This window comes from Miniopterus natalensis, chromosome 1 (assembly GCF_054644295.1).
Source record: "Miniopterus natalensis isolate mMinNat1 chromosome 1, mMinNat1.hap1, whole genome shotgun sequence".
Lineage (NCBI taxonomy): Eukaryota > Metazoa > Chordata > Mammalia > Chiroptera > Miniopteridae > Miniopterus > Miniopterus natalensis.
Genome location: NC_142081.1, coordinates 10,435,610 through 10,461,212, shown reverse-complemented (window position 1 = coordinate 10,461,212; position 25,603 = coordinate 10,435,610). Strand labels below are relative to the sequence as shown.

At 44.4% G+C, this 25,603-nt stretch overlaps 2 protein-coding genes across 9 annotated transcripts in view; one reads left to right on the top strand and one right to left on the bottom strand.

Annotated features, from left to right (window-relative positions):
• EFCAB11 (EF-hand calcium binding domain 11) overlaps positions 1-20,339 on the bottom strand; it is a 107,916-nt gene extending 87,577 nt beyond the window's left edge. For 2 of the 3 annotated variants that reach the window (XM_087818620.1, XM_087818619.1), the window contains exons 1-5: positions 20,205-20,339; positions 19,570-19,665; positions 16,527-16,572; positions 3,843-3,944; positions 2,887-2,977 (exon numbers count right to left, since the gene is read on the bottom strand). In XM_087818620.1, coding sequence (XP_087674746.1) covers positions 2,887-2,977; positions 3,843-3,944; positions 16,527-16,572; positions 19,570-19,665; positions 20,205-20,279 — 410 coding nt within the window. In that variant the 5' untranslated portion in view covers positions 20,280-20,339. Of the gene's footprint in view, positions 1-2,886; positions 2,978-3,842; positions 3,945-16,526; positions 16,573-19,569; positions 19,666-19,852; positions 19,926-20,204 lie in introns of those variants that run through there. The other variant, XM_087818624.1, reaches the window with a different exon arrangement.
• A 1,274-nt stretch (positions 20,340-21,613) lies between these two features.
• Positions 21,614-25,603, top strand: part of TDP1 (tyrosyl-DNA phosphodiesterase 1) — a 57,183-nt gene continuing 53,193 nt past the window's right edge. For 2 of the 6 annotated variants that reach the window (XM_087818614.1, XM_016205690.2), the window contains exons 1-2: positions 21,835-21,915; positions 23,871-24,442. In XM_087818614.1, coding sequence (XP_087674740.1) covers positions 23,878-24,442 — 565 coding nt within the window. In that variant the 5' untranslated portion in view covers positions 21,835-21,915; positions 23,871-23,877. Of the gene's footprint in view, positions 21,739-21,775; positions 21,916-23,566; positions 23,747-23,870; positions 24,443-25,603 lie in introns of those variants that run through there. The other 4 variants (XM_016205686.2, XM_016205687.2, XM_016205685.2 and 1 more) reach the window with 4 other exon arrangements.

The window sequence follows — 25,603 nt, the reverse complement described above, 5'->3', positions numbered from 1 at the left end:
GAAGTGTAATATGGGCAAGGACTTCTGAAAGGGACTGCTCTTGATCTTAGGAGTTGCTCTGGGAAGACTCTGGCAGTCAATGAAGTGAAGATTATGAAAACTTCCGTCATTAAAAGCACAGATGAATCCGCTCCAATTAGAAGCCTCCCTTCTCAGCTGCCTTCTAGTAATCTTCAGACACCACCTCCCTCCTGCGTAACTGTGGACCTGGGAAATGAACTCCATTTGTGCTGGTCAATTAAGACAAACGCCACTCAGGCTTCTCAGAAAGCAAGTGCCTAACCTTAGAAACACTACGTAATTGTGCATCACTGGTTCTTTCCTTGTTCCTGAAAACAGCCGCCAAAACAGAGAGGTGTCTGGAAGTTGGACATCTCTGTTTCTTGGGCTACTTCAATTTACACTTGGAGGAGATACTTTTCTCTCCTTTTTTGGTTTCACTACTTCATTGAATACTTATTATGCATCATTTATTCTGGCCTAGGGAAGTAGTGCCATAAAGAAATAATACAAAAGGGAGTTTAAACAGGGCAGGTTCAATGAACTAAAACGCCTTGCTTGGTTGTACATTGCAGTGGTCCCCAAACTGCTTTGATCACATAATCCTGGGAAAGATGAAGTCTATGAGCCTATGAATACATTTATTTATATATGCACATGTGCTACTATGTTACTCACATAATGTGCATTATAAAGCATAATGTAGAAATTCTAAAGAATTAAAGATGCAAATATTTTATTTGTTAATGACAAATGACTTTCTGCTGTCATCAGAAATTATGCATCATATTTATCAAGAACATGACTTAATATACTTTGTTATTTCTGAACATCTCAGTTTAATCCTTTGTGATTGAGCAATTTGTTTTAATACTTGATTTGGATGGCTGTCAGAGACATCTCACGAAGATGTGCAGATATGAATGGAAAAGGGCATCGTGGTGCCGAGTCCCTCGGTTTTTAAATCCATCCTCGAATAAGGAAAAGGTTTAGGGTTGTTTTGTTTTTTTAATGATTACTTTGACATTACTGCTAACTGCCATTCAGCATGTAAATGTCCATCTTTCCTGATATTAGTTGCTCTTGAAAGCTTATGAAAGCTATCAAATTTTTATATTTTAAAAACTGTGTTCTAAAAGCAATGAAACTTTGTAAGATTTTTTTCACCAGATTAGGACATTCTATTTTCAATGTATTAAACATGCAGATGTGAAGGGTTTTAATAGGTGATGCACATAATTTTTTAAAAATCACATTTCCAAATATCCATTTCCAAAAAATGCTCTCTGGGTAGCAAGGGTTTCTTTGGAGAAGCAGGTACTCTCACTCATGGTTAAAACATTACTTCTACCTTGAATGGCTATATTTAAGTGTATTGTTCAAAAACTTCTATGAAGTAGCTCCTCCTGAAACTGCTTAACACATAAAGGTCAGCAAATTTGGACACCTGTCTTTTGGTAAAAGGAAAATAAAGTAACAATTCTTTGTTCTCTTGTTACAACAACCCCTGTGTGGTAGAAATACATTGACATTCATGACACATCTCATCACAGAGTGTGTACAAAAATACTGTTATATTTTAAAGAACCTGCTGTTCCAGAATCAACTAAGCAATGCCGTCCTATGGCACAGTCTACATGTGCCTTTAACTGCTTTGCTCTCCTTCAGTAGTTTGCTCAACAACTTGCCTGTGAATGATGCAGCAGAAGAATTTCATATATGTCACTGTCAATAATAGCGAGCGCAAATCCTTATTTCAAATAACCTACTTGATCATTTCTAATGGGCAGAGCTGACTGCTGGTCAGATTTCATCAAATTATTTTTATCCCAAATGGGAACACCTGCCAGATGTCCCTCAATAGCCATCCTCTCCTTCAGTATCAGAAACTCAGAGGGCACAAGACCACCCAGAGCAAGGATGACATTTCCCACATGGCCTTGAATGTGAGTTTTGGTCACGGGGACGATGGCCTTAAAAGGAGGGCATATCTTCTTTTTCCTTTCCTCCTACCTGGCTGGAGTTCAAGTGTGATGGCTGAAATTTAAGCAATCCTTGAAGCAGGAGGGAGAAGCCAGGTGTGGGAGCAGCCAGAACAAGAAAGGGGGAACCCAGGTCCTTCGTGAGTACGTTGCCATCGAGTCGGCCCTGGACTGCTGTGTTTACGTGAGAGAGGTACATTGCTATCTTTCCTGAGCTGTGCTATCTGGGTTTTCTAGCTCCTGCTGCTGTACCGAGCCCTGACTAATACACCTGGTAACAGGCGACAAAGAGCTGACACCGGTAGTCAGAGAAGAGGCAGCTCCACCATTTTCTCATGTCAGCATATTACCTTCAACCTGCAGTTTCCTAACAGAAGTTGCTTTTAAGCCACTTGCCCATTGTGTCCCAAATAGTTCATAAAGATAACATAACATACTCTTCAAATCTGCTTCATCAGGTATGCACGCACTGCGTCGAGGGGGCCACTGTTAAGCAACCCAATTCTTCTCTCCAGGCAGCTCAAGAACCATGTGCAGCCTGTGTCTGATGCAATGCAGACCATGGGAGAGCACCAACATCCATGTTAAATGCTGAAGCTTCATTGGTTTTGGTCAATTCATAAATACACAAACAAGTCCTGCTTTCTTCCTGTCACTCTCCCACCCCTGCCAAACGCTCTTAGGCACCTCCGTGGTGTGCAAGCACCCACTGCCGAGGGCATCGGTGCCTGCCTGAATAGCTGACTATAAATTTCTCTCTTGCAGCATGACCATCTACTATGAGGCGAAAATGTTCACTAGTGAAGAATCAGTATAAGGAGGTGTTCTCCATAAAACCAAAAACTTGTAAAAGCAGATAGTAAATCAAGGGCTTGGGGGGCATGTGGAGATTTTGGTGCCTTACCTGAAAACCTCGAGAATAATCCTTTCTGGTAACTTGGGAGCCACCTGCTTGAATGCTTTTTGGAAATCTTCCAGAGTTAAATACCCACGATCTATTTGAAAACAAAACATAAAACATTTCCTTACCTCTATTAACCCTCTGAACTATTATTTCAGCCATGCAACTTGCATGATACTTTAACATGTTATTAGGAGAAGAGCAGTAGTTTTAGTTGATTTTACATGTTAGGTGATGTGAGATTGTCTCATTGGAAGAATTTAAGAATCCACTCACACTCTCCTCAGTGCAGTCCCAGGTGACCTGGAAGGTCACTTCCAGCCCTGTCATTCGTGGGTTCTCTGAGTCCCAGGGGAAGGACTATAGAGACATACAGTGCAGTAACAGCATTAGGCGTCAAGTCTAAATTGCCAAAACAATTTATTCTTCAAAGTTCACTTTTTTTCTTCTTTCTTGGTATTAGAATTCTATATAATCATATTGAGAGAAAAACCATAACAGCAGCCAAGGTACTGAACCTGGACTCCATGAGTATTTTCATCCTGTGTGAGATGTGTGGGGCATAGGGGGTCTTGGAGTCACTCCTCTAGGCCACGTCCCATGTGGGAAAACAATTCCTCCAGTAATATGCGGGTTAAAGCAGGAGTCGAGGGAGACGCAATATGTCTTCCACACCTCCATAGGTGGCTCATGGCCTATACCTCACAGCCAGCCCTTCTGCTGTCCTGATTATAATCATAAGTACAATTATATAACTGTTAACATTTTTTCATCCATGGTAAATGTCAAGAATTTAAAGTCACCATGGAGAAAAAAATTCACACCAACATCCAAGGTAACAGCTAATAAGGACAGTAAAATAAACCTCCAAGTGTATTTATCTGAAGTACTGAGTATACGTTCCCAGTCACAGTCTTTAATAGCAATTTTTAATTTCAAAACACTTTAAAGAGACTTACAGTGCCTGTCGAAAGCTGTGAAGATGTGTCTTATTTCATTCCGATACAGCTGAGCTTCCTTCTTTTTCCTTACAAGGTTTAAAAACTCCTCAAGTGATACACCTACAAGTGGAGGGGAAAATTTTTCTAAAAATGACTGCCTTCCTCTTTAAGAAAAAACAAAACATAAATAAGAATACATATCAACACATTTATCTTAATTTTAGTGGACAGTATTTACTCCTAAAGATCTATGAAGTCAAAAAGACATTCTGCTAAATGCTAAGCAGACCCAACACTAGCAGCCAATAGCAAAAATAACAGAGGTTCCATTCGCTGGGCATGTCCAAGGGACAAAGGAATGGTGACCTCGCAAAAATGGAACACGCTTTCCTAAAACAGATCTAGCAGACGGACCCCAAACTACATATTAAACAAGGTCTCATAATTTTTCTTTCCTTCTGCTGCTTTGATCCCTTTTTTCCTAGCCAGGTGTCATTACCGCAGGTTTTTCCCCAACTGGGAGATCAGGGCAAAGAAGTAGTTTCTCAAAAGTCAATACCAATTGCATACCACGGATAGAAGTGGAGAGAATATTCCATAAACAATAGAGCTGGCACCGTCCCCAGCCCCGGGTGCACGGACGACTGTTCTGCAGCCCCTGGCTCTGCTTCCCATGCTTCTCATAATAAAAGAGCCCAGCAGGATCATATGAGGTTGGATGCTGTGCTTACAAAGTCTATTAAAATGAATTCTACTGTGATCTTTGTAATAGGTTTAAAGAGCGCAGCCAAGAAGTTAAACATCTTAGTGACCTGAGCCCTAAATATATAAGAAGAGCAGTTCATTTTTATACCTCAGGATTTCCATTAGAAAAAAATGTATCACTGTCTTAAAAATAGCCCCAAATCACACAATAACCACATGCTAATTTCTAAAAACTCACACCCTTTTCCTTTTGGTAAGGTCACACGGAGCTGCATACCCTTCCTAAAATAGTTCCAATGGTAGGGAAAACATAGAAAATAACTTTCTTCAGTTTCCACATGTTTTCTTATTTGTAGTTAAAGATTTAGCAACCAAAAAAGTCGCTCTATCTTTATGTGTTGAGATGATTCCTTTACAACTCTTTAGGGCCCACTGTGTGCCGCATGCACTGTGTCAAGCTCTGGAAACAGAGGGGCGATGAGAACACACATGATTCTAGTCTCAAGGGAGCTACTGGTCTAGTGGGAGAAACAGTGATTATACAGTTTCAGTCACAAACACACACATAATTATAAACTGGGGCACGTGCAACGAGGGAAAAACAGGAGGTTGTAAGAGTCATAGAAACTCTCCAGCAGGAGAGTCTGGTGAGGAGAGATCTCTTAGAGCGGGTAATATCTACACTAAGGCCTAAATGACGAGAACACCCCAACTGGCTAGAAGATGGGAAGAAGTGGGCTCCTGCCAGTGGAAACAGCAGCTGCCAAGGGTGAGAAGTGAGAGGAATGGAAGAGGCCATTGTGGTTGGGATGTAGTGAGCGAGAGAGCGACACAGGATGGGGTTGGTGAGATGGGCAGGCCCTTGGGGACCACAGGAAATCATTTGGGTTTATTTAAGTTACAATAGGAAGTCAATAAAAAATAAAAGGTTTGAATTGGGAAGTAACATTAACTGATTTAGATGTTTTAAAGATCTTCCTGGCTGTTACCTTGAAAAAGGACTGGGAGAAAGCAACGCGTAAAAAGGGAGACCGGTTAGGAGCCTATTGGCAAGAGACGTGGCTGCTAGGGTGTTGGCAGTGCGAATGGAGGAGAGGAAGGTGTCCAGACGTGTTTCACGATAGACAGAGGGTTAGATGAGGCAGGTGAGAAAGAGGGAGACGTCAAGAATAACCCCTAGGGTCTGGCTTGAGTACTCAGTGGTTGGAGGAGTCATGTAAGGAGCTGAGAAAGACTTGGGAAAGAGCAGGATTGGGGGCCGAGATGAGAGTGTGATTTGGACTTAAGTGTTCCATGCTTTGGAGACGACCAAGAGCAAAAGTCAGGTAGGCAGGTGGACATACTCTAGGCAACAAGGCCTGTCTCCCAGCACCTACGAGAGTGCTTGGGGTATGCTGAACACGTACGTGCAGTACGGAATTCGCACATGCGGCGATTCCCCCCGAAGTAGTCAGGGTATGTGCTGATGCAGCGTCCCCCTCACCCATTCACTCTCGTGACCAGAGAACGTATTTAAAACTGAAGTCATCATCCCATGTTCCCACAGGATCAAATCCGTAACTTGTTTCATGACCACCAAAAGCTAATCAACTAAATAGCATCTAGGTTAGCTGGAATTGTTGAATAATGTATTCACTGACCATGGCATATCTTAGGGGCCCTTCACAGTCCAGCCCCAGCTACCTCGCTAGCTTCCCTAGCAAATTCCTGATGTCTCCCCAAGACGGTCGGCTCTTTACACCCCCATACTTGTGCATGTGTTGGACACACTGCCTGAAATGTTGGGTCTCCTTGGGAATTTTTACATCTCCCTCCAGATGCAGCAAGGGCTGGCCTCCTCTTTGAAGGCTACCCTGGTTTCTTTCAGCTGAGTCCCTTTTCAGAGACCCAACAGGCCTCTGTCCATAACAGTCATAAGCCCCGACCAGTGTGGCTCAGTTGGGTGGAGCATGGTCCCGTACACCAAAAGGTGGTGGGTTTGATTCCCAGTCGGGGTATGTGCAGGAAGCAACCAATTGATGTTTCTCTTTCTCTCTAAAAATAAAATAATAATAACACAGTCACAGACTCTGTTGGGTCCTGTGGTAATTATTTGGCCGCACGTTTGCCTGAGACATGCTGAGGGAAAGCAGTCTATTGTCCAAATTTTTATCCTCAGTGCTTAGCACATTACCTCACACATAAGTAGACACTCATTAATGTTTGTTGAATAAGTGAATAAAATAATAGGAAGATATTATTTCTAGTTTTCAGCAAAAAGCATTACAATGTGTTTTAATTGATCTTGTAACTTTGTAAACAAATGCCAAAAAAGTAGGTCAGTTTTTATTCACATAGTTAGCAAAATAAATCATCATTTTAGAAACTACAATTTCTAAATGCATATGATATAGTAAAAAAAAACACAAAATTCAGAGGGAAAGGAAAATGCATGCATAACATTTGCTCTTTACTTATCATTGCATCTGATTTAGGAAAATAATAAGAAAAAAAGCAAAATTCCCTGGTTCAATATGTGATTCACAAAAAAAAAAAAAAAGTACATGAGTACTTTTGTATCTTTTAAATTACATATTCAGAAAACTAATTGATATTTGGAGCTATAAAGTAGCCAGGTCTTTATTTCATAATCTTGTGGGATTAAAAGTAGATGTCCTTTAGCTTTTCCTAGGCGAAAATGTGGATTCAACTGTGTGCTTATCACCACTTAAAGAGAGAAACAAGCTCATAACACAAATAACTACATATATATATGTATATATATATAAAATCAAGTTCTATGACACTATTTTCTCACAGGATCATACATCTTATTTTTTTAAGTCAATACTCTAAAAGTCATCAACTAATATTAAACCATGTAAACACACCCTCGCTGACCCCTAACCCCACATGCCCTTAACTTGTTTTAATCTTCTACGGCAACACATTTCCAAATGCAAGCCCCTTCTTTAAAAAGGAGAGGGAACTTGGCATTCAGCTTGGCTGTCACACTGTAGTGGTAAGATCACTTTCAAAGCCAATGCATAGCAGCTTACTATTCCTGCAGCTCTGAAATGCAAACGCATGGGCTATGCATATAAATTCTTTGGTTAATCTCTTCCCACCCCCAACAATAAAGATTAAAAAAAAGAAATGAAACGCAAACACATGAATGCAAGTTTTGTGCACCTTGCTGCTCTTTAAATGGCCTAGAAATAGAGGTCTTCCTACTAGCTCCACCTGCTGTTCCAATATTCAAACCCAAAATTACTTCAAGAAGACTTTTAGTAATTCTATTGTCATCAGATTTCATACCCAATGAGACGTGCATTACCTGTGCCCACCCCTGGAGGGAAAGAATACGTTCGAAACATTCTCCTTTCAAACACAATGTTGGGTCTTCTATGTACACTGTTCACTAATCACTTAAATGCACTTGACTGCAGCTACATGAGGATCACAGGTCAGGAACCACAAACCAGTGGCTTATCTGAGTTTATTATTAATCTGTCTACAGAAGGTGTTCAGAAATCTCCTGGGCAGCTGGATTCTATCAGTAGTGTGCAGCCTTTTTTTTTTCTTTTAAGCTGTGGCAAAGCCTAATGTGTAGAGGGGTTGAAGACAGAGCTATTTGGTTTGGAGTGAGGTGGTCTCCCCACCATTCCCTGGCCAACAGTGCTCCAGGAAGTGCCCGCACCGGACCCAGGGCTGAGGATTATGCCTTAGAGGCCACGGGACCAATGATCTTTACAAATCCTGCTAGTATCTGCTAGTCTCTGCACTTTCCACACCATTGGAAACGTTTCCTTCCATTTTCTAAACCACTCTTGGCAGCCCTGGCTGCATAGTTCAGTTGGTTCAAGTGTCATCCCGATACCTCAAGGTTGAGGGTTTGATCTGGGCACATACAAGAAACCACCAACGAATGCATAAGTGGAACAACAAATCGATATTTCTCTCTCAAATCAATCAATAAATAAAAAATTTAAACCACTCTTAGCAAATTGGACACTTTTCATGTTCTATAATGCATATATTTTACTTCCCAAATACATGTGACATAGACACGTCATATAGAGAAACAGATTAGGAAATGTTATCTCTCCTCTTTTTGTTTTTTTTAAAGCAATTTCCTAGGAGGGTGGATATATTCAAAAAGTCCAATGAAACTATATACATATTTTCTCTGAAAATTTCATTACGTATATATATTTTGTGGTTCACAGGTCTAAGCTTCAGGGGTCTGTGCACACAGAGAAATCCTCTTGAAAATGAAGCACTGGTCTGGTTTTGGCCATCACGGGAGCTTAAATTAGAAACTGCAATAAACCTGGGGAGAGTGAAGGAGAAAACAATAAAATTGCCAACATACTTAGACTGTAAGTCTGGCCCTAGACTTAGTAGAAAAGGGAGGGTTCGTGTCCATTTATGCCACATATTAATTTTTCCAGGCATTGAAAATGCCTGAAAATGAGGGTTTAAAAGGTGTACCTTTTTAAAGGTATAATGCAAGCCTTCTCTAGTTTGGGAAATAAACTTCAGATGATCATTTCTGGAGGCCAGGAGGGGGGGAAAAAATAGATAAAATGTGTTCACATAAAATACAGTAAGGACAGAAGGTGAAAGTGGCATCAATGACGTGTTGTCACAGTGAGATGGGTAAGGAAATTCAGAGGACTAATATTTTATTTCATCTTCTTGCATAAGAGTAAAATAAAGAGAAAAGAATCATCTTTAATGGAAGAAATCAAGTTTTACTACATCTTTGGGAGGAAACTGGCAAGGAAGAGTAAAACAGTTTAGGGCAGAATAGAAAAATCTGAACCAACAAACCTAATTTCAATCAAACGCGGACAGGAACTGTTACCTTTTTTATTACATGCACCTCCTGCTCACGAGCCTTCCAAGGTTCCTTGGTGTTACCAGTGCGAGGTCCTGGTGCCTTATTCTGGAATTTAAAGCTTCAGGACTCCTTCTAGGCAAACTGGCCCTCAGCCCCCTTCCCAACTCGCAGCTTCCTTCGGGCGGCTTCCTCTGCCGCCGCCACCCGTCCCCAGGTGGCACCGTCCGCCGCGCTGGTGCAGGGCTGAGAGTTTTCCCAGGGTGGATTCCAGCGACAGCTGAGAGCTTGGGGTATGCAGATCTGAGCGGGGGCAGGGAAGAGGGGGTACCGTAAAATGAGGGACAGGGATCTGGAAGAAGAAATTTCAGCCACTGAGCTGGACGCCGTGGAGAAGAGGGCCTGCGAGAAAGGCCGCAGAAAGGCCCCTCCGGAGGAGAAAGTGCCACCCTGGCCTGTTCCATCGCCAGCTGTGGAGAGTGAGGGACAAAGCCCCTTCTCTGTACCGTTAACAAAGTGCCTCAGCCAGGCCCGCGTGGCGGGCAGCGTTTTTGCGGGAGCGGAGTGTGTGGGTAAGCCTCAGTTCAGGCCCAGTCCCGCGGGCTCTCGGGCCCCGGCAGGTGCGGGGCGGGCCAGGGGCAGTTCTCTTCTGTGCTGCCCCCTTTCCAAGTCCCACCCATCCTTCCTCCTCGGCCCGGCGGGAAGGGAAGGTGGGCTCCTGTACATTCAGAGGTTTTCTCGTCTAATAGTACACAAGTGACATCTGACCATGAAAGAAGTGACAATTTCTCTTTCACCCTCCCTACCCTGCATTTTTTTAACGTCTTTGTTAGGTCAGTGTCTGCGTCTCCTAACTTTTTTCTATCCCTACATTGAAACTTAGCATCCTCTTAAGTGGGTAAAGAAAAATTTAGGGTTGAATATCTGGGTAATACCATAGAATGACCCCAGGATTATGTTTCAAGAAAAGGTAATGTTAATGTGTATGCAGTTTCCTGATTATACAAAAGAACTAAGAAGTCAATTAAAATCTGAAGTGAAACAAAACCTAGTTGTACTGGATATACTGTGGATATAGGTGCTTACAAAGAACTTAAAAGACTAGAAAATGGAAATTTAAATTTGGGTCAAGAATATATTTAATAGTCAACTGCCTGGTTCAAAACAAATCAGACAGGACAGTAATAAATAAAAGCACATGAGCCAACTGGCCATTAACCTTGGCATCCACAAATTACTTTTCAATCGAACTGACGCTGGATAGCATGACTGAGTCAAACAGTCCGTAATCACCTTTATGACAAATCAATCTCTTTGATTTTCCCATCATTCAAAGGTAAAGGTTAAAAGTTCCTAGAAAGCTTTTTCTTTTTAAGCATGAAAGCAAAATAAGTTCACTGCTCTAAAAGGGTAGTAAGTAAGGGAACAGAAAGGAAAACAAAAAAACAAACTCAATCTAAAATAAAATAAAATAAAATTCTGATGTACTTTGTTCTGGCTTTTTCCTGAAGGCATACTTTATATGGATCTGGGATAACACACACAGCTATGGGAGGATTCGGTGGGGAAACACTCATGTGGTTTTCAGCTGTTATTTGTACAAAATGCTCTACAATATGTCCCCCAATAAAGTCACATCATCTTTGCCCATCACGGAACTGCCTGGACATGTCTGGCATTAGACCCTCGCCTACACTGAAGAAATCTTAAGACACAGGTGCACAAAAGTCACCAACGTATTTATTGAACCGTTTTGCGGACATCAACACCCACTCGTCAGTCTCCCCATCGTGAACATCGCAGAAGAAATATCCCACACCCTGGAAAACTGTCTCTCTAGAAAAGAGCTTCACTGTATGGACCGCCATACCTGGTTCTGATTCCCTATTTGCTCTGAACACTGGGCAGCTGAGAACCAAATTAGACATCAACATCTACCAACTGCACGGAACCTACCTTCTGTGTGCTGACCCACTCCTGACTTCAGCTCAGTTCCCAAGCGAATGAACACTGGCCTCAACTCTGTCACGATGACTAATAATGACTCACGACACTATTAAAATCAAGGGAAAGTTCTGTTGACTGGTTGAGAGGGTAAGCTTATAGATCAGACCTCCGTGGTCTGCTGCTTACTAGCCAGCTGTGCCACCCTGGGCAAATTACTAAACCTCTCTAAGCTTAGTATTTTATTTTTAACTTACAAAATAGATATAATCCTCATATCATAAAGTTGTCTTAAAGTTAACAATCCGTACATAATGCTCATCACCAGATGTGGCAGGCATTAGGAAATTGTAGGTATAAGATCTATACTAGTAATAATAAACACTGCGAGACAGGTAAAAGTATTTATAAACAAATAAAGAACCATCAAATGCCAGGATTAAGATATTTACTATTCCTCTCTAGAGCCCAGTTTTCTCATTTTAACAAAGGGAATAGATGACAGATGTCTAGGTTTCTTCTAGTTGCAAACTGTTTTCATTCTCTGTGCTTAGAGAAGATACAAAATGCATCACAGAGAACAAGGGTTGTAATGAAATAAAACCCTATAAAGGAGGCAATAGTGAACATTGGAATCAACCCCAAGGTAATCTGCTGCTTCCTTAAATGAGTGGCTTGATTTTTTTCTCCCACTAATATAATTCCTAGATCCTGGTACCTGAACAGTTTTTGCTGATATTTGTTTGTTATGTTAGAAGCATTAAAAATGTTATTAGCACCTTTTTGCTCTTCATTCTGGCTGTCCTTAGATTCTCCCAGTGTGACTGTCCTAGAGACTTTCTACCCTTATTTCTAATGGATTTAACTTAACTTTCCACTCTTGATTTTTCACAAGGAACCTCCACAGAAACGACCCACTTTTAGAGAGACCAGGAGCTCATGGGAAGCAGGATCTGGGCACCCAGGTTTAGGTACTGTGTGACATGTGTGCATCTCAGGGCTCTGCCAAGTCGGGGCAGTCCAGGATGTGAGTCTGGCCCTCAGCCAGGAAGCTGGGCAGCAACTGGGCACTACATAGAGAATCCTGGGCATGTGAAGCGGTGGCCTGACCCTGCCTGGACATAAGAGCTGCAACTAGCAGGAGAATTCCCAAGTCACAGCTACCCAGAAGGACTCTGGAAAGTTGATTACCTGAATGCATAGCTCCCAGAAAGCCAAGGCCAACATTTCAGTTCTTCTTCAAGATCAAAACATTAAGGAGAGATGATATATTTGGAAAAACATTTAATCTGTGCATAAGCCCTCCTACTGCAAGAAAAAGAACATATAAATATGACTTACGCCACTGAAAAGGAGGAAAGGGGGAGTTGGTGGCCTGAAATTCGTTTGGTATTGGGAAGGTCCAAGGGAAAAAATCATGTCAGCAGTAATCAGAGTTCAGCGGTGATGTCCTGCTGGGACGGCTATTTACTATTCCTCTTGGAAGTTTGCGGTCTTCAGTCTCCCCTTTCAAGTGGATGCGAACTGAAGCTAGAGAGTTAGCACGCTGGCTACAAGTCTATTCCTTTAAATCATGAAGAAAGTGGTGCTTTGAGAAAGTTAATTTGATATTCACATCAAGGTCAGGAGAGGAAGGGAAAAGGCTGGAAGCTTGTAGACTCAGGACAGTCCTTTCCCAGGAATTTTGGAGCAAGGTGTTAAGCACCTACATTTTTACCTCATCTCTCCGACCCGGTCTTCCTGTTTCTCAGACGACTAATTTACTTTGGAACCTTTGAAATATAGTTTAAAATTAATTATTAGGAAAAGCTGCTGTGAAGGGAAGCATCCTAATGATCTAATTGAGAAGTGGATGTGAGAAGAGATGTAATATCCTTGATATGAAATGCAAGGAAATACACAGGGGAGCAGGTCGGGGAGCATTTATCATCAAAGTCAAAAAGCCCTCAGAGGGAAGACTAAAAAATTCCAGCACTGAAGCAATCCTTGGGCCATAATGAATTTGAGAAAATGTTCCATAATAAAGCAGCCTTCAATATATATGAGAGAACTGAGGCATGGGACAGACCACGTGAATGTAGTGAATGCATAGGAACTCTTGTCCGAAACTTAAAGCTCTAATGTACATCAGAATTCGTATCAAAAGGAAGCTCTATCCCTGCAACAAATGTGGGAAATATTTCTGCATGAAGTCAAAATTCAAGAATTAGAGAACTCATAAAGGAGAGGAAATTTTGTAAATTCCATGAATATATCTTCAGCCACAAGTCAACTCTCTCTCAAACACCAGAAAACAAAGAAAACATAGGGGAGGAAACAAGTGATGGATACTTGGAGCATCCATTTGCCACAGATCAGTCCTCATTTTACAACACTCAGGGAAGAAGGTGGAAGAACCTTCTGCCAGAATTTTCTCTTCACTGTATATCAAATTACCCACACAGGAAAGAAACCATGCGAATGCTAGTGCATGTGAAAAACCCTTTTTACAAAGTCATATCTTACTAAATGTGAGATAATACATGGGGGGGGGGGGTCTCATGATATTGAATGTGGGAAAAAGTTCTGCTGGAAGTCAACCTTTACTCTACACATCAGAGAACTCACTGTACCTGAAAAGAGCATGGGAAGTCTTTCTTCCAGAATAGCACCTTCCTATACATCAAAGAACTGGTGGAGGAAAGAAACGCCTTCTGTGTGACGTCAAATCCCTAATTCAGAATCAGAGATTGCACATAAGGGAGAAAATCTGAGAATAATGGGCATGAGAGGGTCTTCAGCAACAGCCACACTGCTATATCAGAAATGTCACAAAGCAGAGAAGCTCTGTATGAATGCCATGAGTGCGGGGAGACTTTCATCCAGACAGAATCGCGCACTGGCTGCCAGGGGACCCCTAAGGAAGAAACCCCTCAGCAATGCAAAGAAATGCGGAAACTGTGCAGAAGGCAGAAATCTTCCTTCTAGTTTAGAATATTGCATAGAAACCCAGGGAAAAAAATGTAGGGAAACCTTCACCAAGAAGTTGCAACTCACTGAACAGAAGCAATGTTTGAACAACCTGGGGAAATTCTCCTAGCAACAATATTGTTCTAAGTCATGTTTCACACGTAATACCAAACCTTGTATACAAAAAACAAACAAACAAAAAACAATCCAGTAATCTCTTTTATAAATCTAACATTTATAAATAAAAAGATTTTTCAAAATAAAGGGAAAAAAATCAAGGCCATCAAAAGGACAAGGAGCCAGCTTGAAGAGGAACTCAGTGGTTAAACCTGTGATAAGTTTGAGCACTAAAATAAGGATGATAATGAATTATGAACCATTAAAAGCATATAAATTCACAAGTCCATACTGATAAGGAAGGTAGGTAGGTAGTTCAGGAAGGAGGGAGATCTCTTGCTTATGGTAAAATGCCAAGAGCTAACTAAAAGCAGCACTGGGATTAGAAAATCATTATTTTGCAACCATTATAGCAAAAACTAGGTCAAACAAAAATCATGAATGGATGCCAAATCAAGGAGAAAATTTTGATGAGAAGCAAAATATTTGCAGTATCTTACACATGTCCCTCCCTACACTGCCTATTCGTTGCAAGGGAAGGAAACATAAAAAGAAATAATGCAATGGAGAAATTGGACAGCACCTTGACCAGTGATAAAAATTAATATTATCCATGAGAGAGATATTTGTGCCTCCAAATGTGGCACCCTGTGGGGGACATATTCCCCTAAACAGGATTCTGGCTGAAAATGCTAGACTTCAACCTAATTACAGAGAAACATCAGGCAAACACAAAATGAGTGCTATTCTTTTAAAAAACAAAACAAAAAAGAACAGTGAGGGGTAGGCTATTTCCTCAAAAATATCCATGTTATAAAAAGGCAAAAAAAAGTCTACAGAAATATTCCAGATTAAAGGAGGCTAAAGGGACATGACATCAAAGAAAAATTCCTGCAATAAATGAGGAAAGATGCTGCCACGGACATTATTAGATCAAGTGACAATGGAACAGAGACGAGAAATTCGATAAAAACATAGCATCGAGATAAATCTATGAGGTTAAGTGTGGTTACGTACAGTGCGGCAAGAGAGGGTAGTGGTAGAAAGTGCAAATGAGAAGGCAAATGGGGTAAAATGTTAACAATAAGAGAACGTGGGTAAAGGGTATAGAGCTAGTCTCTAGCCTATTTTAAATTATTTCTTAAAAAAGGAATTTTTACAAAGCCAAGCCAGCATGCTCTGGAGCCTATCTCCCCAAACAGCACGTATGCATCTCCCTTTCTCTCTGTGGCCTCTTCTCTGGGCCACTCTGCTAAGCTTAGAAACATCTTCATGTTCCAGAAAACAGAAAGCAAATACTGCTCTTGATCCACAGCCACCCTGGACCTGCTGAAAGACTGAGGCTTAGCTACTCGCGTACTCACACCGTCACGCTTTCTCACTTCCCAGCTATCTTCAGCCCACTCCAGCCTGGCCGCTGCCATCGCCACACAGAAACTGCCCTTGCTCGAGTCACCGAGCACCCCGGGCTGCCAACACCCAGGGATCCTCTCCGGTCCTTATGCTCCTTGACCCTTCCACTGCATTCGACACACCCGCTTCTCCTGGCTTTCGATCAAACACTCCTGACTGTCCCTGGCCCTTCAAACTGCCCTTTTCCACCTCCCCTCGTCCCCTACCTGACTTCTGATGGTTCTGGTTCCTAAGGTTCTCAGTCCCCTGTATCTCGCAAGGCGGTCTCGCCCATTCCCATGGCTTCAAAAGCCTTCTCCACGCTGACAACTCCCAAATTTATTTCTTTAGCCCACAGGTTTGCTCTGAATTCCACCTTCATATAGCCCGGCTGCCTTGACCTCATTGCTTGAATCTTCTCAAAACTGAACTCTTGGTCTCCCCAAACCTGAAATCTTCTCCCCCAGCCTTCCCATTTCAGTAAGTGCCACTTAAGCTGCTCAAGTCAGAAAACCCAGATCATCCATTGGCTATTGAAATTATAAGCAACATTTTTTTCTTTATGCTTTTCAATGGTTTGAATTTTTCCTACAATAAACATACACTTATGAATACATGAATTCATCAAAATTAAAAGAACCCAAACTTCTTTCTCTGAAACAGAACACAAAGATGTGCTTAAACCCAATGCTTTATAGGCTCTATATCTGCTCTATATTTCATGCATGTCTAAATAAGAGTACTAAAAAATTAACATTAACTTTATTAATTACCGGAAGTGTTTGAATTTACTGAAGACATCACAGCATCAGCTTCTATCTAGAAAAGAAAAAAAAAATAACAGGGCATATAATTTCATCAAATGTTTTCACAGTGCAAGTTCTTAATTCCTGGGGTGTGGGGAAGGGATGTATTTTCTGAGAAAGCAACTCTGTTGAGCCCGCACACAGGCGGTGTCGCAGGACAGCTATAATGATCATTTTTCTCTTTCCTCGGTATCTACAAGATACCAGGCGCTAACCTGCTGCAGACTCCACATTGGCCAAAGCAGTCTAAGCATGGAAATCAACCTGGCTGTCACACAGGCAGCACAACCCAAAAGGTAACCTTCCCGTTTGAGACAAATACAGAAATTGTTACAATAGGCCCCACCTGCTTTCACTAAATATTAAAACACAGTATAAACATTATGGAATTAGCACCTTGGCGGCACCCGACATGGTATCTCTTGGATTGCGTGCCCAGCACTTTCCTGGTTCCTCTTGCCTCCCCCAGAGGTTCCTACTGCATCTTCTTCATGGAGCCCCTTGCCTACCCTTAAATGTCAGTACTCCCCAATATTCTAGCCTCAGGCTACTGCTCCTCACACTCTGGCTACTCTTCTTGGGCAGGCTATCCAGTCTCCCGTTTTGAGCTACCACCTGTAAACTGAGGGGTCCCCAATCTATCACCAGCGCTCACCTCTCCACCCAGTTTCAGATTCCTGTACCCAAGAGGCAGCACAATCTGAGAGCAGACCTTTACCGCCATAACAGGGCACCAGCACAGGATTTAATGACCGAATGCACTTGGCACGCTCGTAGCCTCCTCAAACTTAATGTGCCCCCATCTGAACTCACTGACTTTCCTCTGAAACCTACTCCCAAGTTTTCCTACTTGGTGGCATCACAATTGCTTCAGTCCTGGTGTCACACTACTCTCTTACCGCCACCACATCCAATCAATCAAAAGGGGGGAATTTCTCCCACCACCACGAAGTGCTCCCAGACGCTGCCCCTCAGAGATCTAGCTCCTCTAAATGACACTCGGACTCCTATTACAGTTGCCACTAGGCTCAGACCCTCCTCCTTGCCCCCTTCACTTTCTGTCTTTCTCTTAGTATCTATCACGGAGTTTTATAAGTGTCTCTACACTGAATTGTAAACTGCTTCAAAGTAGGGTCTACGTTTTATTCACCTTTATATCTCTAGCAAGTAGCAATGTTCTTTTTATTAAATAGGAACACAATAAATTTCATCATGTAAACAACTGCATATGTACATAAGTGATTTATTACATAAGTGCTTTGCTGCTTCATGACCTGCATTCAGTAAATATTTCATTTGCTCAAAAGCAATACTCAAAAATAAAACTCTGAACCTCATCCCAGTATAAAAGTAAAAACCTGTGAAATTTCACACAGGGTACACATTAAGTGTCACTTACCTAATAAAACCTCCTTGTACAAATGATTGATACGTGTATAGGTGATTTGCTATATCAGTAACTTTAGTGTTTAGTGATCTTCAGACAATAAACGTTTCATTAGATTAAAAAATAAAATTCAAAACCTCAACCAGGTATGAAAACGAAAGCTAAAATCTGTTAAATTTCGTGAAATGTACATACATAAGTTATCACATCACTGTGCCTGTCATTAAGTTCCTCACTTAGGTTCTAAAATTAAAACCAACTAAGTAGACACAGGGTGATAAAGGCAGGAGGCCAGGTATCTTTCCATCTGAATCAGGTTAAGTGCAGTCTTCAAAGACTGAGTCTGCTTAGCTGATCTGCTTTAATTTTCCAGCTGAAATGATTGCAGGTTAACAGGAGAGCTTCAATTTCCGGGAGCCAGCCCTACTTCTCTGAGCTCTGTAATCAGCCTCTCAGTGTAATCGAACATCCCCTAGTAGTTGAACTTCTAGGAACCCACCTGAGGTATTCATGGGAACTATCTGCATCAACAGACCGAGTTTACTGTGAAGTTGTGATGCATTTAAGCACAATGAAGGTTGGAGAAGTGGGACATCACTTGGTCCCTGGCCTCGCTGAGCTTGTAATCTGACATAGAGCCACTCATGAGCAGCAATGGGTCAAAGCGACTGTCAAGCTGTTTGGTCTTAACGAGGGCATGAGCGAGGGCATTCCGGGCAGAGTCCTAAAGCAGATTCACTGATATTCCGTTAAACTCTCATTATTAGTGAATTAATGCAACCTTTCCTGGAGACCAATATCCAGCAAAATTTCCTAAGTACCTAGGAACTGTACTTCTAGGAATTTATCCCACAGATGTACATGCCCAAGCACAGATACAGATATAAAAGGATGTTCATCGCAGCAATGTTTGTAGGAACAACAACAACAAAAAATCTAAACGACCAAAACCAGGAAACTAACGAAAATACTATGCAGCTATTTTTTAAAATGTGGTGGTGGTGTGTGCTTTTTATGTCCAGCTATTGTTAAGTCAAAAAAAGGAAAGTTACGTTTCCAATAGAATGCTATGCACGCACATGTTGGTCATGTGTAGCAAATTTTGGACTGATAACGCAAGAAACTAAACGATGGCAACCCGCCGAAGTGGGACCCTCTGCGGGGCGGGGGGGTTTACATTCACCTTTACACTTTTCTGCACTGTTTGAGGTTTTTTAGTATGTCAATGTATTAATTTTATAATTTAAGCAAAGCAAAAAACCCCAAAAAGACATGTTAAGTCATTTTTAAAATCCTGCATGTCACTTCCTCTATGAATTCCTCCTGTTACCAATACTCCCCCTCCCGGCCTTTCCTCTTTTTGACACCTTTCTAGCATCTCACATTTATTCTAATCATCAGCAGCCTGGTGGCAGGCATGCTTCATGGGCTCCAGGGAGGGAGCTTTCTAATTCAGTTGGGGTCTAAAGAAAAGAAAGTAAAATTCAGCACCGGGCACATCTCTGAAGCTGCTTACAAGGCAGCGATTAACTTTATAAACATCACTCTCTGCCCCTCACCATGCGGCGCGAGCCTCGCCGCGCGGCCGACCCCACCCCCACGCCCCGAGAAAAGCAAACGCACCTTGCAGGGCTTGTACCCGAACAGCATCCCCACGGCAACTTTGAAGTCCTCTCGGCTCAGGTAGCCTTTGTTATCTTCGTCACACGCTCTGAACACCTAGAGAACATCCGAGACCTTCCGTTAGGCCAGGAACGCTTGTTCTGTCATTTTCTTTATTACTACTTTATATTAAATTGGAACCGCCGAAATCTAAAACTCCGCCGGCCCAGCAGGCTGGGAAACGGGAGTTTCATTACCTGACTTTTCAATTCTCAAGAAAGCTTAACGCTGGGCTCAAACTCACCCCTCAAAAGCTCCAAAGGCTTAATCGATAACCGGACGCAAGTGCATTTTCCTTTAGACTCTCAGGATCATTTCTAACCCAAACTTCGGTCCTGGAAACAGGCAAAGGGGCTCGCTGGGGAAGGCGGGGGGAGGGACGCGGGTTAGCTAACGGGCTGTGTGGGGAAAGGGGGGACTCAGAAGCAGCCAGAACACACGGCAGGGAGCCCGAGCCTCGCAGCCCGGGGCTCAGTCACTAACGCCCACACTTCGCAGGGACGGCCCCGTCCCGTCTCGGCCACGAGGCTCAGGAAGACCCAGGGAGGGAGGCGGCCGTGAGAGCTCCGGGGCAAGGTAAAGTCCCAGACACCTACTTCCACCCATTTCCTGTGCTCTGCGGGGCTGGCTTCCCACGTCCGCGGCCGGGCCCCAGCCTGGGAGAAAAACATCGCGACGGCCACAACGGAGCAGGGACGGTCTAAGCCGGCGGCCTCCGCGGCCCGAGCCCGACGCGCCGCGAACCGCCTGCCACGCCCACAGCCGCTCTCGGCGCTGAAAGCGGCCGGGTTCCTCCAATGTCTCCGCTCATTGGACGGCCCACAAGCCATTAGCGTCGACCCCGCAGTTCTATTGGCCAGAGGCTTTGTTTATAACGTTTCCCCGGAACAGCCAATGGCGGAGCGGCTCTCAGGCCCGCCCCCAGCGCCGGGCTCCGCCCAGGTTGATCCCTTTAACTCCCTGCGTGCCGCTGACGAGCCGGCCCGCCCAGGGGCTGCTTCAGCGATTCCTCTCCTCCTCTGCCCCCACACCTCGCAATAAATTACTTTGGACGATTTTTGTCTACGGCATTGTGCTATCGTAGGAGAAACCAAACAAAACGAGCCAAGCCCGGCATGCACGTGCAGATCAGCAAATTATTGGGATCGAGCCCTCCGGGGTCAGCTGTGTCCTCCCGATCGCCCCTGCACCAAGCACGATGCCCGGCGCAAAGCAGACGAGCCAAGTGAACTCTGAGCATATTTACGCAAGTTACTTCGTTCAAGCCCCTGGCAGAGGAGCTCGGTATGAAAGAGACTTCGAGAATAAGTAGCATAAGCAGCACTGAGCCCCAATTCCATAGCGAACATCCTTATTACAGCCAAAGAGTGTGGAGAGGGTTCCGTTGTGCACAGGAGCGTATCCTAGACTTGTCTTTCTTCGGGCAAATCAGCACGATTAAAAAGCACACGTACAAACACGCGCGCCGGTTTGCATTCGCGGTAGAATCCGAGGGGAGCTCATTTAACCTTGCATTTCACAGCAGGCTTTACAGTGTGCGCCCCAGGCGAGCCCGTTTCTCCAGGGACACAGGTCTCGGCCCTCAGTTGCCTCGAACCTCAGCTGGTCCTCTCTCTGCCTTTAACCCTCCCCCCCCCCCCCCCCCCCCGCAGCCCCGAGCCCCGGGAGCCTGAAGCTGTCGGTGAGAATCCCTGTAAATGGGATGAGCTTTGCTAATGAACTAAGAGAAAAGGAGGTAACAGTATCTCCGTGTTTTTGTTGTTGTGTTTTTGTTTTGAGAGAGAAGCCAGGAGGCGAGCCGAGACCGAGAGGCAGTGAGGTCTTCCTTCGCCCCCTCCTGGGAGAGCTCCCTGCAGCCCTTCCGGACACGGTGGTCTTTAGGACCCGGCGGCGGGCGTCCCGGAAGGGGAAGGGGCGGGGCCACAGCCTCGACGTCCGCTCAGGTCCGGGAGAGTTTGAACGGCGCGCAGGCGCCGGCGGCCGTGGCGCGGCCGGACCCCGAGAGGCTGCGGGAGCTGGACCCGCGCTCCTGCTCCTTCCGGCCGGGTCGCGGCGCGCAGGCCGCTCGGATCCCGCCTAGTCGTGAGTGCCCGGCGGGACTGGGAGCGGAGCCTCTCGTAGAGACCCGAGGTAGGGCCCCCTCCTGGGCCTCGACTTCCTCGCTTCGTCGTACCTGATAGGTGCGAGCGGCAGGCGCCGCGACGCGGGTCCCGCCGGGAGTGTGGGCGTGAGGGCGCCCGCCGCCCGGGCTCTTGTTCCTGCGTCTGCACCCGGTGGGTGCGTGGGCTCGGCTGTGAGGAGTGATCGGTAGGTAGCGCTTGCTGAGCGTTTATCCCCCCTCCACCCCGCCAACCACTTGACCCCCCCGTGCTGTTTCCCGCGTAGACGGGAGCGGCCGTGGTACTCAGTGTAGACCGGCTGTGGAAGTGAAATGAGTGAATCCCCGGAGAAAAGCTTCGAACTGTGCCTGGCCCGAGGTAGGCGCACAGAAAAGTTAGCAGCTGTCATTACTTCCCAGGCGTACCCCGACTTCACTCACTCCGCTCTGTCCCCACCGCCTTCATCAGGCAGCTCCCCGAGTCCCTGCAGGAGCCTCCTCTCGTTATTCTCCACCCAGAGCGGTAAGGAACGGAGTCTTTTTTAAAAGGGGTAAACCGGGCCAAGGTCTCCTCCTCCCCTTATTAAAACCCTTCAGTGGAGCCCCGTTGTTCTTAGAACAAAGTCCAGTATCTTTAACACGCCTTCCTCCCCCTCTTCCCCACTGCCTTCGTCCTGGGCCATTGCATTCCTCGCCCAAGTCCTTCTGTCTTCTCTTGCAATTATGTTACAGCCTCTTTCCCAACCTACTGCCTTTGCAAGTTGGGTCCCCTCTACTTGGGATACTGCTTCACCCCACGCCCGCTGGCTCCTTTTCATCCCTCAGGCCTCACTTAAATATTACTTATTCAGACTGTTGCAAAATTAGGGCATCCCTGATACTGTCTCATACCTTAAGGTGTAAGGAATGTCTGTAAAGATACTTTGTTTCCTTGTTTGTTTATTTTTGTGTTGGTCTGTTTTCTTTCCCCCTGAAACCATCTGTATGTTAACTCTTTATTCCCGGTGCTTGGCACATAGTAGCTGCTCAATGAGCATTTGTTGAATGAATGAACTCTGGGAGGTAGGTATGGTACCCCTATTAGAGAGGAGGAGACTGAGGTTCAGCAGCTAAGTCTGAATGTATGTGTACCACCTGGCAATGACTGGATTTGAGATCGGGGCCCCTGTTTGCCCACTACTGGCCACACAGGGCCTCAGTTGAGGAGCCTTACTACTTCCAGGCGCTCCTGATGATTTGCAAGCTCTGTAAGAAGCGACTAGAAGTATAGAATCGCGGGGGGAGAGGAAGAGCTAGCAGCTTTAAAATTTGCATCCACAAAATTTTTAAGTCAGTAAAAGTTCTAACATTTCATGTTGGCACTTGGTGGGAGAATTTCTTTAGATTTTCCACCCTCCTTGGCATCTGTTTTCCTCTTGTGAGATAAAGAAAGTGGAAATTAGACTGTGTGGCCTACAAAATAAAAGTGTTTTGCTTCAGTGCAAGTTCTTTGTCTGCAGGTTTTAGCAGTTTGATTGAGGACCAGGCCAGTAAAGGTAATTATCTATTAAATAGTTTGGTCCTCATGGTAGTTCTTCTAATAGATAATGTATATACAGAATTGATCATTTGACGCTGCCTTGAGGACTTTGTTAAGATTTGGGGGAAGTAGCTTATCTTTGGGGAAGTAGGAAATAATCACCAAAGTCCTTCGGGGTTCATGCTTCAGTGAGGGATCGCCATGTAAATTCCAGTTTGACTGTAAAAATTTGAACATACTCAGAATTACTCTTGAAAGCCCTTAAATTGGCCTTAACCCCAACCACCAGTTGGAAGCTTCAGGGTCAACAATGAACATTTTTGTTTCGTTTTCCACTTTAGCTCAACCCCCATTCGTGGGGCATCTAAGAACAAGGTCGAGATTGAAAGACTAAGGGAGAGGAGGAGGAGGTGATCGGGATTTTTCCTGCATTTTCTTTGCCAAATTCTGTAGCAGGTCCTGGTAATGTGCCTCTGACCACCTGCAAAGCAGCTGATGTTGGTTACGTGGCTCAGCATCTGGTAGGTGTCAGTGCGCCGTGTGTGTTGCGGACGCTCATATGGTAGGGAACTTGAGAGCAGTAGAGTTAGTTTGCTGATGGCTTAGTGAATGAGACATAATGATATTTCCATCTTTCGTTTCCAGAAGTATAATGTCTCAGGAAGGTAGTTATGGGAGATGGACGATATCCAGTAGTGATGAAAGTGAGGAGGAAAAGCCCAACCTGGACAAGCCGTCTACCTCTCTTCTCCAGCCTGGGCAGGAAGCAGCATGTGAGCCAAGCTACACCTGCTCCGAGGCTCGGAAAGCTGCCCACAGGAGGAAAATGTCACCCGTGAAATTCAGCAACACAGATGCCATTTCAGAAGTTTTACCTCCCAAGAGGCAGAAGAGTGGTTCCCAGGAAGAGCTGGGTTGGTGTCTCTCCAGCAGTGACGACGAGTTGCCACCAGAGACGCAACAGAAGGCAGCTAAGAAAGTGGCCGTCAAAGAGGAGAAAGGCGTCTCCCCTCCCAAAGATGGTGCTGCCCTGGGAGCTGGAAGTCACAGCCCCCCCGCCCGCCACGTGCGCACGGAGGATGGAGACGAGTATGAAACGTCAGGGGAAGGCCAGGACATTTGGGACATGCTGGTTAAAGGGAACCCCTTCCAATTCTACCTCACTAGAGTCTCAGGAATTAAGCCGAAGTATAACTCCGGAGCCCTCCACATCAAGGGTAAGTGGTGCTGGTGTCTGGAGCTGTCACACTGCTCTTGAGAGGCCCCGTTGGTGAAACTGCGAGGGTAGCCTGGTATTATCTCCAAGATCATCATGGTCTTAATCACTCTCAGGAAAAAGAAAAATACCATTTTGACAGCAAATGCAGGGGTTTGACCACAAACTGTTTACTTTGTCAGAAAATCAGAGGCTGTCTCTCACAGCCCTGTAGATCAACGCTTTGGAACGCTTCGTGCAATGTTTAAAATTATTTAACTATTAACTTAAAGATTAAACTTGACCAATAACACTATTAATGAAGGAGCAAATACTTGACAGCAGCAGTTCCCTTTGGTCCCTGGATCAGCAGCATCACCTAAAACCTGTTAAAAATGCACGTTCCCGACCCCACCCAGATTCATTGGGAGCAAGGCCCTGCAAAGTTTTAACAAGCCCTTTAGGGGATTCTAATGCCCAAGCAAGTTTGAGAACCGCTGCTTGGAAGTCTGGTTTTGTTTCCTGGCAAAGAAGCCAAAAAAGTTCCAGCATGCAAATAGATGTTTTAGTTCTGAACCGAAAGATGGCATTTGGTTGCTTTGGTCATTCCCTGGGGTGCATCTGTGTGGTATTGTGATATATACTAGGTCTTCATTCCTGGTTGCATTTGGTTTTTTTCCTAAGCTCCTGAAACAGCTCCCAGGTAATTAAAGGTCAAAGACGTATGTTTTGTTATTCGAAACAAGCCCTGTTGTTCATCCACACCTGGGTTTATGTTAATAAAGTGACTTTTGGAAAGCCCCTAAGGGTGGGGGGGGCTGGTTGCCCAGTGAACCAACCACGTGATTAAAGTTAGGACTTGCCAGCATCTTCCCCCACCCCCAGTTATAGGAGAAAGACTGGAGGATAAGTGATTTAATCGGTCATGCCTGTGTAATGAGGCCTCCTTAAAAAGCCCTAACTGAATGGGTTTGGAGAGTTTCCAGGTTGATGAACAGGTGGAGGTGCTGGGAGGGTTCATCTGGAGAGGGCACGGCTCTCCATACCCTTTCCCCCTTACTGTGCCCTGTGCATCCTGTTCACCTGGCTGTTCTGAAGTGCCACCCTTTAATAATAAGCCAGTAATCTAGTAACGTGCTTTCCTGAGTTCTGTGAGATTTTCTAGCAGCTAACCTAACCAGAG